The sequence below is a fragment of the Castanea sativa genome, chromosome 5 (assembly GCF_040712315.1).
Source record: "Castanea sativa cultivar Marrone di Chiusa Pesio chromosome 5, ASM4071231v1".
Lineage (NCBI taxonomy): Eukaryota > Viridiplantae > Streptophyta > Magnoliopsida > Fagales > Fagaceae > Castanea > Castanea sativa.
The window spans coordinates 51264419-51281502 of record NC_134017.1 but is presented as its reverse complement, the minus strand read 5'-3'; the positions used below and the strand labels follow the sequence as shown (position 1 = coordinate 51281502).

Genomic DNA, 17084 nt, shown 5'->3' with positions numbered 1-17084 from the left:
TAGGAATAAGCACAAGGAATGTTGCATTGAGACTCCTGTCAAAAGTACCTTTGGTATGAAAATTCTGGAATACCACCAGTATTTCATCCTTCAAAATACTCCAACACTGTTGAAAAAATGCCATAGAAAATCTGCTGGGCCCCGAGGCCTTATCACCATTGAAACCATAAATTACCCCAAACACCTCCTTCATCAAACGGTCTGTCATGCACCATGTTTCATGTGGACTATTTGAGGGAAAGAAATAGGACTAATGGGGGACAAGAGTTTTTCTATTGATGGAATAAAGTATTCTCATCCAAACTTTTGTGGTTGTTATTAAATGTAAGTAGTCCATTTACTTTCCCTGATTTTTTGAAGTTATTATATTACTGATTATTATTTTGGGGAGAGGCTCTAGCATACAGCCTATCGACATAAGTTCTTTCATTAGTATAGTGCATATGTTTTAAGTTTTTCACTTAAAAAAAAAAAAAAAAAAACTCAAACTCTTACCTTATTATGTGCAAACTCAAACTCAAACAATTAGGCAGCGGCATTTGGGGTAATTTAAGGTTTCAATGGTAATAAGATGCAATCACTGTTTGATGCAGGGTGGTCGATACCGTACCAGCCGGTACATACCATACCAGCCAGTGGACTGGTACCGGTACACTTCTATTTTGTACCGAAAAAAATACCGGCCTTGTACCGGCCATACTGGCCAATTTCGGGCAATACCGAGCATACCGACCAGTACAGAAAAAAGCTTTTTTTTTTTTTTTTAAGTTTTGTAATTTTTGAATTTTTGTAAGGGCATAATGGTAACTTATTTACATTAAATTATTAGTATTATTTGTTTTCTTAGTATGCAATGAACAACTAAGCTTTCTATTTTTTATATTGTGTTTTTTTTTTTTCCTTTTAATTGATACTAAAGTCTAAAACTATGAATAATTTGTTCTGAATTGAGGTAATGTTTTATGATAAACTTTTATATTTACTATAATATAAGTGAAATATTATATGCTTATAAACATGGTTCTAGAGATTTTGGTGTGTGTATAATATATATATATATATATATATATATATAAAATAGCGGTAAACCCGAAACAGTACACCGGTATTGACCGGTATTCGAAATATATCGTACCGGTGGCCAAACCGGTACAGCCTCCGATACGGTATTGACTTCCTTGATTTGATGACAACCAGAGGAATGAGAGTGCTCTTACCATGGTCATTGCTGTTCAAAATAGTGATTTCCCGCTCGTTCTTGTTCTTCAACTAATTGTACACTTAACATGAGTCACTTTGATAAAGCAAGCTGCATTTTGTTAGGAATGACAATGGACAACAAATAGGAAATTGCATGTTGCACAATAATGGATGTCATATGACGAAGTGCACTCTATATGAACCAAAGAGAAGTATACCACGGTATGCGAAGACTGAAGTTATAGATTATATGCTTCTTTAGAGTGTCAAGGATAAAGTAGAGTTTGATGATTTTGTTGGATACTCAAGTCTCCAAAATTATATCAAGCATGATTTTGGGAGGAAAAATGTGCTTTAATATTATAATATAACATTCAATAAATTATAAATATGCAAACTAAGATTAGGAATTGGTCATAAGATCATAACATCGTCATAAACCCAATGGGTATCCTCTAGAACTTAGGTGGTTGGTTGGAACTCAAGCCAATTAGCCCAAATAGGCTAATAACTTACTCATTAAATATTAGTGGGACAAAACTAGCAATGTAAATTTTAGAATTAGTCCCAAATGAAAATTTTCATAAAATTCCATGTTTAGTTTATTAGAACGATATTCAGAATCTTATAGAGCAATGTCTACTACTATGTATGGATGGAGATGAGGTGGTACTTTCATGATAGAACATTGAGTATAAAAATTATAGAGTGGACCCAATAAGGCACCGTTACTCAAAATAAATGCGTAGAATGAGAGAATTAACTAGCAGGATAGGTTATTCCATAGTGGGTGGCAGTGATTCTAATTTGGAGGAATAAATACAGAAAATACCATTATCTTAGGTGTGATAATTTCAAGATATGAAATTCCATAATCAATTAAATGTCTTTCAAAAGATAATCTGACAAGAATAAACAGTTTTTTTTTTTTGTAAGGTAATAATAAACAGGTGTGTGTATATATATATATATATATATATATATATATATTTTTTTTTTTTTTTTTTGATATTGACATCTCAAGATCATTGCACACACATGAGAGAATAATTTCTTGTATACCAGGCCATATGACATTCATGTGCACATTGGTTGTCAAGTCAAATCTTTCTGTGGCAATAAAGCAAGCATAAATAGCCTACCAGCTTGGGTTTGGTAAAATATATTCACCTAACCTTATTTAAACATTAACCATCTCATTTGCCCTCTTTTCAGGAAAAACGTTCCTTTCATCACCTGACTATGAAATATTACAACAAATGGATAACTATATAGCATACGGTTGTCCAACTCTTGGCACTCAACATGGAAATTATCAGAACAATAGCAACTATGGTGAGACAATAATAACTGCCGCATAACTGACTCATAAATAATGATGCTAAAAGGAGGGTGTGATATCTTTTCTTACACAGCGCGGTTCAAATACTTTAGAAATTGCTCTCTTCTAAGTAAAGCATGTAATTTTATAATATAAATGAGAGGAAGTTTCAGAAGTAGAAACCTGACCTGGCAGGAAAACCTCTGCAACATTCTCAACAGTTATTATAGGTCCATGTAGTGCCTATGCCATGGAGACTATTTTGTTGATCCAATTTGTCAAGCTTTACTAGGCTCATTTTGCTCCAAAAAATACTAACATATTAATAATCTTTTTTTTTTTTTTGATGGAACAAATTAATAATTTTGATTGTTCTCAAATGATGAGCTTAATGCAAGGAGGCATTCATACCTTTAAAAAAAAAAAGGTAAGGAGCATTCATATATAGGATCCTTAATGTACATTAAGAAATTAACTCAAAACAATTAAACAGTGCATTTAACATAATTATGGAAGTAATGGTGCAAAAAGATAGCAGGAGTAGTAAAAATGAACAAAACCAAAAGATTACATTAAGTATAGACTTGGATAAATAAAAGTAACAGGAATTTGAAAATTTTGCAATAGCAGCATTGTGCAACATAATAATAGAGAGGCAAATCGAAACCATAATACAGAAAAGAAACCCAAAAGCAGCATAACATTAATTACTATTGGGGTAGTCAGCAATGGCATCCCTTGCAGAAGGAATGGGAGTTGGCCAAGATGGTAGCACAAAGGATAAGGGGTGGTAAGTAAAATAATGAGCGTGCTCTCTCTGAGGAACATGACAAAAGACTTCCAGGGTTCTGCTCTGCAAGTTGCATAAGACAACCTTCGATTGAATCATTAAATACACGACATTGGCATCATTGGGATGAAAAGCTAGCACTGAGACTGAAGGAAACATGCGAGTTACATATTGTGTGAGCCAAGGAGATTTTTCTGAAACCATTTGGTTGAAATACAGCTCGTGCTTCAAACACCATTTGCCTCCTGCTCCTGCTCCGCCTCCATTATTGTTATTATTGTTGTCAAAGTCCATGAGGTCCCAAATGCGTAAACAGGGATGCTCATTACAATGAGGGCTCCCTGAGACCTGAGATGTCCTCAGGCTGCCGTGACACAGTCCAAGGCAATCGAGATTGTGGCCTTGCTCCCATTGTACAGGCTTCTCAATCACACAACATGTACTGTTGTAAGGATCAAACCCGAGAAGACGGCCACCATTAATACACCAAAAAAGAAAACCTTTATAAGGGATAGAGGGTAAAGGGATGAGAGTGAAGTTAAATCCGTCCAGGTTGGGAGGACACAAAACCACAGAGTCGCTCCATTCTCCGGTGTCGGAAGAGAAAATGTGTGCCTTAAATTGGGTGGTAAACTTGGTGCGGGACCAAGGAATGAGCACTACCCTGAAACTAGAACTGAGTTGTACTTGTTTATCATTATTGTAGTCATAGCTGCAGATAATCCCAAGCCGTATGTCCAAAAAACCATGAGGAGGAAAACGCGGAACTAAACGTGGAGGGAGTGCCAGACATTGCCTAGAGATTGGATTGATGATAGAGTAAGAGACCATATTGATTGGGTTGATTGGATTTGGGGGACAATCTTGCTGCACGCGGCATAGCAGCAAGTCATTACAAGAAGCTACAAGTGAACTTGTATTAGGATCACATTTATTGTGTAGATAAGCCGCCAGGGATTTCAATTCAGATTCGGATTCAGATTCAGATTCGGATTCAGAATTAGTTGTTATGAGGAGCCGTTCGTTTAAGTGGCAATCATGGTAGTAGAAGATCAGGCTAAAGGGGTGGTGTACATGTGGGTGTAGTGTGATAAAGCGTCGAGCAAAGCAAGGAGTAGAGATTAGAGAAAACCAGCGTTTTGATACCCACTTGCAATGTAACACCACAGTTGGTAACGACAGTGGAGCCAGAATTTCCATCAATACACAATCGGGAAGATCGTTGATAGAAGTACTAGTAGTAGTAGCAAATTCTCCTCGTCTGCGTTTGTGGCTGTCAAGATCCATGAGTCACAACTTCCCTCAAGATCTGTTTGATTATTTTGGGGAAACAGAGAGCTATGATGCTATTGCTAGTCGGGAGGAGGAGGAGGGTTTCTGATCTCTTCTGTTTGGGGTTTGGCGGCAGCTACAAAGAACAGAGAACAGATTATAAGATATGATATGAGAAGAGAGAGACTCTCTCTGGGTTCTTATATATACTCATCCAAGAATAAAATCCTAATCCGTGTCGTTGTTTGGTATCCTAATCCTTGTCGGTTTCGGTAATTGTCATTTTTTTTTTTTAACAAATACCATTAAAAAACCAAAATAATAAAATAAAATAAGAGTTTGTGTTTTGTAAAAATTGGTATTCCAAATTTAAAGCCTTATTTCTAAGCTACTAAGTAAGAGGCCCAGTACTTCATCCGACCAAAATACTAACTCAATGCTTGATTTGTTCTGGGCCTCTTATGGCCTCAGAAGCCCAAACTATCTACAGAGTAAAACCCATAAAATATTATGAGAAACTTTTTTTTTTTTTTAGAAGAAGATTATCAGATACTAAAATATGTAGAAGGAAAAACATATTTAATTGAATACTTTAGTAATGACATGTTGATTGGGAGACAATGTTGCTGCACCATTCATTTTTTTGTTTTTGTACTAATCACTTCCCTGAAAAGTGAAACCTGATTTTGTAGGCTCTCTTTTTCTGTTTGTGGTATTTTGTTATATTCAGGGTAGATTAACTGAGTTTTTAAACTAAATAGTTACTCATTTTACACATATGAAATTTTTAAGTCATCATTCCTAGAGAATTATGTTATAAGTTTATCACTATGATGTTTTCCACTGTTAAATCTGTTTTATTTGAATCTCTTAAAATAGCCACTTTAGGCCTATAATGCCTTGAGCTGGCCTGTTAATTGGCATTGGAAACTTGCCAACTCAACTCATCAGCTAGGTTCGATAATCATATGTAATTTTGTTTAATCAAATATCTTAAAACACTAGTTCGGATGCACATGCATGGCACGTGAAAAACTCTATCATAATATTTTTATAGCAAAAGATAAAAATGTTTTTTAAGGACATGGAGAGAGGAAAATGAATATATGATTGAAGTGTTTGTATCCTATAAGGAATGAATTGCAGGCCTAGAGCATGAGACAAATGTAATCTATGATGCAAAGAATATGTTTACAAAAGTCAAGTGAAAAGACTACATAATCATTCTTTTATGTTGGATTTTCACTTCAATCTCCTTTCCCTCTCTCCCTGAAATGGAATAGAAAAATATATAATGATGCTAATGCTACAAAATATTGACCAAAACTTGTAACTAGGGGTGTCCAACCAGACCCGGTTCCGACCCACCCCCCAACTCGACCGATCCGGCCCAAGAACCGGCCGACTTGATGCCGGCGATGGTCGGCGGCAGATCTCAGCTCCCAGACCCCGAGATCGACGGGTTGGTTGACGGGTTAGAGCATGGAAGACCGATTTTCAATCGACCCGACAGGAAAACACACTAGAAATAGCTTTCTCCACCGATTAAAGTAGTTCGCTGGTTTGATTTTGTTCAATCTGTCGAGATCCGTGTGATGAGAATCAATAAGCATTCAATGATTCATTGCATGTTCCAGTTGGGCCTATTATAAGAGCAAGATCCAAGAAGATCAAAGAAGCACTTAATGGGCTGATTCAAGAGATTTGAGTTGATTCTAACGCAGGACATTCCAAGCTTGGCCCAAAGGAAGAAGAAGGTGTAATAAATTTAATCCAAGCTATTGAGGGCTGATCTGGCTTAATTGGGAGTGATTTATGGTGTGGATTAATGACTGATTGACTTTCCAGCTCTATATCAGTTAATGGAGATTTTTTCCTATTTTGGAGCTGCTATTTCAGACCAAATATACCTGAATTTAGGGTTTTTATTATTTAGAACGTTTTTTTAGCTATTTTCCTATTTTGGATCTACTAATTTCAGACCAAATCAACTTTTATTTAGGGTTTTATTATTTAGTACGTTTTTTATATTTTCTATTTTTCAGTCATGTCTTATAAATAGCATGCACTCATTGTAATAAAAAGTATTGAATAAAAATCAGAAAAGGTGAGGGTTTGCTCTTCTTTTGGCTCTTCAAGAATTGTGAACTTATCAAGGATTCTTCCTTGTGTTGATCAAACTTTATACCTTCGGTTCGTGACTCAATTATAATCATTGGGTCAAGGTCTGTTACTTATACTTTTGGTTCGCGTTTCACTTATAAACGTTGGGTCAGGGTTCTATCAAAATCTGAATTTTAGTTTTCTTAGGAAAATATTCCAATATTTTTGTTGGGTCTCAAAGCGTATCGATTGAGGTTCGCATCATTTGGTATCAGAGCACAGGTTCTAAAATCAGTTTTCTATCCCTTTATCTTTTGTTTCTTGTTATCATCCAAAAAAATCGTGAAAAAAAAAAACAAAAAAAAGAGAAAAAAAGGAAAGAAGAGATGGTAATTATTGAGAACATTGTGGAAGATTCAATTGAGGTCAAATATGAGGATGAGTCCACAACTCACAATCCTCAAGTCTCAGTTGATTTGTTGAAGATGACTATACAATATGTTGATTTTCTTGGAGTAGAAAATTTTAATTTTATTATCAACCCTTTGTTAATTGATGTTGCAAATAAATTGAAAATGGATGAGAAGAAATTTTATGCTACACTTTATGAAGGATTCAAGTTTCACAATCGGAAAAGTCATTAAAGCATTCAAAGTATTTGTTTATTTGGAGTCAAAGATTTCAGATTTCAAAGATGAACTCGAGGAAGAGTTTGTTTCAAATAGAAGGGTCTGATGTAGGACACAATTTACTATTTAATAATTGTAATTTATTATTTTTGGTATTTTTATGTAAAAAAAGTTATTTTAGGTTTAGGTGATTTATTTCCTTGTTTTTAGGTGCATTTCATGCTTCTTAGGTCAAATTTGATTCCTGATATGGTTAAATATCATTTAGGAGTTATTTTAGAATATATTTTATTGTCTGTCAAGTTTAATGGAGCCCTTAAATAGGCTCTTAAGTCTGTAAACGTTTTTCATATATTATTGAATAAAAAATTAGGAAAGGTGAGGTTTTGCTCTTTTTTTGGTTCCTCAGGATCTATGAACCTATCAGGGATTCTTCCTTGTGGAGTTCAAACTTTATACATTTGGTTCATGATTCATTTATAATCACTGGGTCAAGGTTTGTTACTTATACTTTTGGTTCGCGTTTCACTTATAAACATTGGGTCAGGGTTTAAAAAAAATATGAATTTTAGCTTTCCTGGACAAATATTCCAATATTGTTTGTTGGGTCTCAAAGCGTGTTGATTGAGGTTCGCATCACCGTGAGATCTTGTCGAGATCTACCGAGATCTCTTCAAGATTCGGCCTAATCTTGTTGAGATCCGCCAAGATCTCTTCAAAATCCGATTAATCCAGCAAAAATAAGCAAATTTCGGTGACGGTTTGAACAATTTGAGCCCAATCGAAAACTAACCGGAAAATGAAGACGTCCGACTACCCAAACCGTTGCCTTCAGCGGGTCGACGGTAGGTCCAAGTTTAGGAGACCCGAAGTGATTGGGTCGATTCTGGGTTGGGTACAAACCTGACCCGGACCAACCTGTGAATAGGCCTACTTGTAACAAACAAAATCACCCACCAAAAACTAGTCAAAATGAATTTCATATCATAGACCAAAAGGCTATAATAAACTGATATTTAGACAATGTTCATAAACCCTTAGCAACAATCATAAATGTAAAGTTTTCAGGATTTATTTCACCTAAAAAAATGTATTTTACTTTCTTTTTTTTTGATAATTCAAATAAAAGAACCCAGAATTCAGATTGCACACGTAGAAAACTTGAAAAGGTTTTGATTAAATTCTCAATTAACATCACGTTGACCATGTCAATCATGTAAGGCTATATGATTCATGAAAAAAAACACAACAATAAGCATTTTGCTGATCAGTTTATTCATCAGCATTGCAAACCGACATGAAAATAACATTCCAATACCTGGTTTACTGACAGTAAATAAACACTACATGTGTGATTCAACCAAAGTCCTCAATGCAAAATCACTAGACCCATTAATTCCGAATTCTTAAAGTCACAACAAAATCTTCAATCCAAGCCCCTAACACGGCAACACCCATAAATTCCAAATATCAAAATTCCAAATATCAAAACAGGGAAGTTAAAGTGTTAAACTATATAGCCCATACTTGACTCTCAAAACAAAAACAAAAAACTATATAGCCCATACATTGTAAAACAGTCAAATTAGAACTTTCTTCAAAACTAAAGACAACAATCTGATTAATTCTCTGTCCAAAAAGAGCTCATACAATCATGCCTTCAACAATTTATCCCCACCAATTCAACCCTCTTCTAAACTTAATTAGACACATGATACAAATCATTTATTATTATATATTTAAAGCAAAAGCTGAGAAAAATCCCAATAAAAATTACTTTTATTAAAAAAAAATATAAGAATTTTATAGCATATTGAACTTTTATTATTATGGACATGTATGAGAAGTATTTAGAAGTGTGAAAAGAGTGGAATTGGAGTATATCAATGAAATTTGGCATAAATTATTTTTAATAAAGGCCTATTTTTTAACAATCCATGTAAATAAACTATTTTCAAAATAAAAAATAATATTTCCTAGGGTATGTGTAACTTATTATGGTCAATTTTACAGACCCCCCAATCACAACAGAACGACAATATCTGCTGTTGTTGTATGGATCAACCTGAGAAGACGGCCACCCTCACCACACCAAAAAGCAAACCTTTATAAGGAACCGCTGGGAAGGGAAATTGATACAATTCAAACCCCACCTGGTCCGGACACAACACCACTGACTTGCTCCATTTACTTGTGTCGGACGAGAATATGTGTACCTTAACTACCTTTATCTTGGTACTGAAATTAGGAATGAGCACCACCCTAAAACTACTCATAGTACTACTATTGTAGTCATAGGTTCAGATGATCCCAACCCGGTCCAATAAACGATGAGGAACAGGAGGGAGCGCAAGACATTGCCTAGTGATTGGATTCACGACAGAGTAAACTACTACTCCATCTTTAGCGTTATGTTACTTATGTAAACATAAGAGCAAGTCATTACCCGATGCTCTAAGCCAATTAGTATGATAATTGCGACTATGATCTCTGTCTTGACTTTGTAGATAAGCAGCAACAGATTTCAATTCTGGTTTGTCAGAAGAATTAGTTATACGGAGACTTTTGTGTAAGGGGCAGAACTGGTTGAGCAACATAAAGGGCTGTGCCTGTTGTTGTTGACAGTGTTGTGTAATAGAACCGCAAACGAAATAAGGAGTAGAGATTAGAGAAAACCAGCGTTAATTGATACCCACCTGCATTTCAACACCAGAGATGATAGTGGTAATCGAACCAGAATTTCGATCAATTCACAGTCCAGGAGATCGTTGTTACGTGCAAAAGAAGTGGAGTTTCTGTTACAGATTTTAACGTTATGCTTGCTACAGAATATTTGGATGTTTGCTTAATTTTAGGATCAGAATAAGTTGTTGCATAATATTAGGATTAATTGCATTTGTATTTGCATTTTAGTAGGATAAGGGTGTTTGGGGGCACTGTTTTCAGAACCAGACCAGACCGGGAGGTTGGATCGTGAAAATCGGGAATCAAGATGAAAACCGGTTTTTTAAGCATAAAGAACCGTATTTTTAGTTAATTCCGTGAACCCAAAAACCGAGGTTGGACCGCACGAACCGGTGTCAAGAACCGTGCGGTCCAACCCATTAGCAATTTTTTTTTTTTTTTTTATAAAAACAACTTAACACAATTTTATTCTACTTAATTAAATTATCCATCTCTTACAATGAATAAAAAAAATTATAATTAAAATCCTTCAAAGATATCCAACTTTACTTCAAAAATTAATCCTAAATTTTAATGTTTTCATGGTTATTATTTTATTTTATTAACTTTCTTATTTAATTATTAAATATATGCTTGAAAATCATTAAATTTCCCTCACATATATAGATATATTAGTCGATTTTGCTAGTTTTATAAATTTAATATCTATATTTTGGCTTTAATTAATTATGACATCATCACGGTTCAACCTCGATTTGACCTCAAAAATCTTGAACCTCTCCCTTTTACGGTTCAATGAATGGTCCGGGTTTGAAAACCTTATTTGGGGGGAAACGGCTAGTGGAGCTAGTGTTTGAGTTTTATTAGGAAAGTTTGTTCCTAAAATGCTGGGCTTATCTTGTATAAAAGGAGCTGTAGTTTATTTGAATAAAATCATCAGATAAGAATTATTTATGCAGAGTAATCTGTAGAGGTCAAGGATTCCTCTATCAATCCTAATTTCTTTTTAGTGTTTATCCATAATCCATTAATTATTAAAATAGGTAAAGGTCAAGTCTTGTACGTACCAATCGTTCAAAGAAAATCCAGATTCTTGTTTGATAACCCATCTGCAAGAATCCATGAGACACAACACAGGCAATGAGAATACTGGATATATGAAAATGAGAAAAAATAAGATGGCTTTTTCTCAAAAAAGGAGACAGAGAGTCGATGGCTAAAAAGTTGGGCTCGTGATTACGCTAAGTTACTGCATACGAATTTAACTAAAACTCTATTGGTTGATACGTGATGTATATCCAGAGCCAGGTTCAGGCTACTAGTTTTTCATATATCATACACCTACATTTTATGAAGCAAATAAATTGCAATTGAGTAAAAGAGATTCCAAGCCTCTTTTGTTATAAATCAAAAGAGTTATAAACATTTGGTTCATATCAATTTTTAGATAGATACAAAAACTTAATTGTTGATATAAACTTTTCTATTGTTTTTGATAAATTTTTTTCCCATATTTTTATTTATACAATGATACCAATTTTTTTTTTCTTTTTGTCTTTTAAAATTCTATCCAATTTTCTTATTGCCTATTGCATCATCTAGGTTTTCTTTTATTCATTTTATCAACAAATTTTTATTTTTATTTTTATAAAAAAATCATCGGAAAAATAATTCAATTACTAATTGTAGCAATATTTTCTCATGCTCTTAAAAATAATTCTGAAACTAATTGTAGTAATTTTTTTTTTCAATTGTTTGGATAACACACAAAAACTTAATAACAGATATCAACTTTTTTTTTCTTACCTGGAAGAACCATACTTCCCAAAATTCATGAATTTTTTTTTAACGTTTAAATGATATCAAGATATCAACAGATAGAAAGACAAAAAATGATTTACGCATATTATTGGAACCAGCTTATTGCCAAAGATGGTGAAAACTATTTATCAAGAGACAACAAAATCATATTTTGGCATTATCCTTTATTAACAACCTTTTATCCTATCAACTCATCAAAATTACAGAGCTTGGGCCCTGAGAAAGAATCATTCCACTTAACCCATGTATAACCTTCTCAAAATGTATAATCATAACCCAAAGGGTTGGCTAAGTGGTTCTTAAAGTTTTATGCTATTCATGAGATCAAGTTCAAAACATTTTGCAAAGACTAGATATCCTTATTTGTCAAAAAAAAAAAATTGCATAATCATATATGCGTAGATACCAATATTGGGGGAAATTTTTGTATCAATTTCGGAAACAACAATAACAATACTTGAGGCTATTTAGCAAAAATAGAAAATAATTTCAGTTACAAATGAGCTAAAAGGACGAAAAAGAATGAAAAAAAGATTTTAGAAGCATGACATAGCCTAATCTTCTCCCCTGAAAATTGTTTGCAGTAATCTATTAAAAACCAATTTTATAGCCATCAGTACCAATCATTTTAGGAGATTCCTTCCGAAATTCCAAACACCTTTTTAATTATTCAGCAAAAAAAAAAAAAACACCTAGTCCTTATTGAATTTTTTTGGTGCCAGCTAAAAGATAAGTAGCCTAGCTCTGCATTCCTACAAATGGAGTAAGACTATGAGAGTGAGTATGGAATCGTAACATAGATCATATCCTAAGTTTCAACCCATCTTTATAGCCAATAACATGACAGAAGTTACTGTTCCATCAAGAATTTAAGAGTTGAACACTAGCACCTAAAATTACAGAAAAATTCATAAATTTCCAAGAAAAAATTTAAAGATTATTCTTAGATAGAACTGTCATTGTGAATAGCAAGAAAAGAAAATAAAGTAAAAATGTTTATTAAATCTGAAGGATAATAATTTATTGTATACCTTCGCTTGAAATAAATGACTACAATTGCCTTGCCACCCCTGCATGGGTAAAGTTTTTGTATATCAAACTTCGAAATCTAACATACCAAGGCATCAAAACTAGATTAGGAAAAACAATATTCCAAGTCATAAGAGGATTTACCTAAGAAGTTTTCCATCTTGTAACAAGTCATTTGCATCTTATAAAAAAAAAAAAAATTATTCATATCAATTTTGGCCAATTTTTCAGAATAGTTTTAATGTTACCCGAACGATCCTATGTGCCGCATAACTTTCTCATAAATAATGGTGCTAAAAGGAGGGTGTGATATATTTCTCCCATAGCATGGTTCTATTAAAGCATGTAATTTTATAATATAAATAAATGAGAGGAAGTTTTAGAAGTAGGGACCTGATCTAGCAGGAAAACCTCTGCAACATTCTCAATTGTTATTGTAGGTCTATGTAGTGCCTATGCCAGGCAGACTATTTTGTGAATACACTTTTGTCAAGCTTTACTAGGCTCCTTTTACTCCAAAATATACTGACAAATTAATAATCTTGATTGTTCTCAAATGATGAGCTTAATGCAAGGAGCATTCATATATTGGATCATTAATGTCCATTAGGAAATTGACACAAATGATTAGTAAGGGGTTAGCATGATTTTGGATGTAATGGTGCAAAAAGATAGCATGAGTAGTAAAAATGAACAAAACTAAAATATTTCATTAAAGGATGAATTTTGATAAATAAAAGTTACCAAAAAGTAACAGGAATTAGAAAATTTTGCAATAACAGCATTATACAACATAATAGAAAGGCAAATTCAAACCATAATACAGAAACCCAAAAGCAACATAACATTAATTACTATTGGGGTTAGTCAGCAATGCCATCTTGTTTCTGTAAGGGAGAAGATGGAATGGGAGTTGGCCAAGATGGTAGCACAAAGGTTAAGGCAAGGGGCTTAAAGACATTATATGGGACGATTTGAGGAATATCACAAAAGACTTCCATTGTGTTGCTCTGCAAGTTGCATAATACAACCTTCGATTGTATCAACAAATACACGATATCCCCATCATTGGGATGAAAAGCTAGCACCGAGACTTTCTTATAATTCCGGTCTACATATTTTATGAGCCATTTTTCTGAAACCATTTCGTAGTTATACACCTTGTGCTTCAAGCACCATTTGCCTCGTCCTCCATTGTTATCACTATCATAGTCCTTGAGCTCCCAAATTCGCAAACATAATCCTGGAAATGCAATCTTAGATATTCTCAGGCAGCCCTGAGACACTCCAAAGCAATCAATACTTGTGGCCAATTCTACAGGCCCCTCAATCACAAAGGAATGACAACATCTGCCATTGTTGTATGGATCAAACCCGAGAAGACGGCCACCCGTACCACACCAAAAAAGCAAACCTTTATAGGGAACAGCCGGGAAGGGATATTGATACAATTCAAATCCCTTCTGGTCTGGAACCAACACCACTGACTCGCTCCATTTACTGGTGTCGGACGAGAATATGTGTACTTTAAATACCTTTAACTTGGTTCTGAAATTAGGAATGAGCACCACCCTGAAACTACTACTACTGTTGTTGTAGTCATAGTTGCAGATGATCCCAACCCGGTTCAATAATAAACGACGAGGAACAGGAGGGAGCACAAGACATTGCCTAGTGATTGGATTTATGACAGAGTAAATTACTACTCTATCTTTAGCTTTATGGAAACATAAGAGCAAGTCATTACACGAAGCTCTAAGCCAATTATTAATATGATAATTGCGACTATGATCTCTGTCTTGACTTTGTAGATAAGCAGCAATAGATTTCAGTTCGGGTTTGTTAGAAGAATTAGCTATGTGGAGACGTTTGTGTGAGGGGCAATCAAAGAAATGGTTGAGCAACATAAAGGGCTGTTCCTGTTGTTGTTGGTGGTGGTGTTGTGTAATAAAACGGCGAACAAAATAAGGAGTAGAGATTAGAGAAAACCAGCGTTTTGATACCCATTTGCAATGTAACACCACAGATAGTAACGGCAGTAGAATCAGAACTTCGATCAATACAGAGTCCGGGAGATCGTTCAAAGGAAATTCAGATTCTTGTTTGATAACCCATCTGCAAGAATCCATGAGGCACAACACAGGCAATGAGAGAAAAAGGTTTTAGCCGTCTAGCTTTTTCTCGAGAAAAAGAGACACAGATCGTCGATAGCTACAAGTTGGGCTCGTGGTTACGCTGAGTTACTGCATATGAATTTAACTAAAACTCTACTTGATACTAAGATTTTAACTTAAATATTTATCCCTTCAACCGTGATGTATATCCAAAGTCAAAGTCAGATTGGTGAGAACATTTCTTCGTTCCCATCATGTTTATAGGATGATCGTTCCATGCTATTAGTTTTGAGAAATAACATGTTTACAACATTTTTACAATAAATCTTAGGTGGTAGGTTGTTACTGGTTATTATTATTAGGACAAAAAAGTAATCTTAGTGTTAGGTTTAAATTTGAACCAATAACAACTAACCACCCATAATTTGTTATAAAAATATTGTGAAAATGTTGTGCACGTAGCATTTTTCATTAGTTTTTCATATATTGTCATACACCTACATTTTATGAAGCAAACAAATTGCAATTGAGCCTCTTTTGTTATAAATCAAAACATTAATTCAAATTACATTTTGTTCATATCAATTTCTAGGATAGATACAAGATATTAATTGTTGATATAAACTTCTTCTCATCGTCTAGGTTTTCTTTTATTCATTTTATCAACAAATTTTTATTTTTATTTTTATAAAAAATAATCGGATTTTATTTTCTCACACTCTAAAAGATTATTCAATTACTAATTGTAGCAATTTTTGGATAGAAACAACAACTAAATTGTTATCAGTTATTTTATCTCTACTATTTTTTTCAATTCTTTGGATTAACACACAAAAACTCAATAACTGATATCAACTCCTATTTTTTTCTTTATTTCATTTTTTATTTTTATTTTATCTTACCTTGAAGAGCCACAATTCCCAAAATTTACGGCTACTTTTTTTCTTTTTCTTTTTTTCCTTTTTAACTTTGATTCCAAGTTATCAACAGATTCAACACCCCTTTGGCCCTTTGTTTTTTCCTTCAAGTAATTGTTTTGTTTTGTTTATATTTTTATTTATTTATAAGATTCATTCCAATACTTTTTTTTTTTATAGGAATACATTTTGTGATTTCACATTATGTACCACATTATGTTTAATTTTGGCTACCACGTAGTGTACTTTGAGGAAGAAGACAAAGCAATGAGCATAGAAAAGAAAACTATGAGTTCTACCTTTTGATATCATTTTTAGACTTTGTAACTCTAAACACGATAGATTGTTTACAAACATTGGATAAAATTGTACGGCACAGAGGACTTCCACTAGTATCAATATATAGACCAAATCAAAATTCACATTAATATTAGAAAATTCGTATTCCTAATCTGGGTTGGAATTGGAAATTCATGATTGGGCTAAAAGAATAATTGTAATAAGCCCATTTACTCATTTTGGGTTGGGTTTCTTTTTCTTTTCTTTTTTTTTTCAAATATTTGATAAATATTTAAATTCTATCTTTTTCAAATATTTGTTTTGTCTTGATTTTTTTTTTTTTTTGGGATAAATGTTAGAAATTACTTCATCTTTTTCGTGGCCATGTTCTTTGTGTCTGTTGTAATTTTTCTTTCCTTGTTCTTGTAATATTATTTCTTGGGTAAAATATTATTTTAGTCCTTAACTTTACTAGTTGTCCCTAAATTTCAACAAAAAAAAAAATCCCTTTTAATAGTTCATTTTTCTTCTCAAAATTATTAAAAATGTTTCACTTTTTACCCTTAAACTTTAGAAAAGAACTTTTTCATCCCTAAATTATTAGAAAAAAGTTTTTGTTTTCTCATCTCTATTTTTGTCTATAAAAAAAAACCTCTTTACAAAGTTGAGGGATGAGTTTTTTATTTATTTTAAGTTTAGGAATGAAAAATGAACTTTTAATAAAGTTTAGAGATCAAAATAATATCTTACCCTTATTTCTTTAACTATGTTCACAAATTTTGTCATTAAAATATTAGTTTCACCTTTTGTTTTATCATACTTACCATTTTACCATTATTTGTTCACAATGTAAAAAATTCACTCAACTTCATAGCGCAGGAGGCTCACAAGCTAGTTTTATTTGCATCAATTTGCTGTGACCAA

The 17084-nt window shown here is 33.4% G+C and overlaps 2 protein-coding genes across 2 annotated transcripts; both read right to left on the bottom strand.

The window, feature by feature from the left end:
• Positions 1-3224: 3224 nt before the first annotated feature.
• Positions 3225-4598, bottom strand: LOC142635377 (F-box protein At5g07610-like). The gene has a single exon (XM_075809543.1). The coding sequence runs from the start codon at positions 4596-4598 to the stop codon at positions 3225-3227; it is 1374 nt and encodes a 457-aa protein (XP_075665658.1).
• A 9115-nt stretch (positions 4599-13713) lies between these two features.
• Positions 13714-14979, bottom strand: LOC142635376 (F-box protein At5g07610-like). Its single transcript, XM_075809542.1, has one exon. It carries the CDS (start codon positions 14977-14979, stop codon positions 13714-13716), a length of 1266 nt encoding a protein of 421 aa, XP_075665657.1.
• Positions 14980-17084: the final 2105 nt, after the last annotated feature.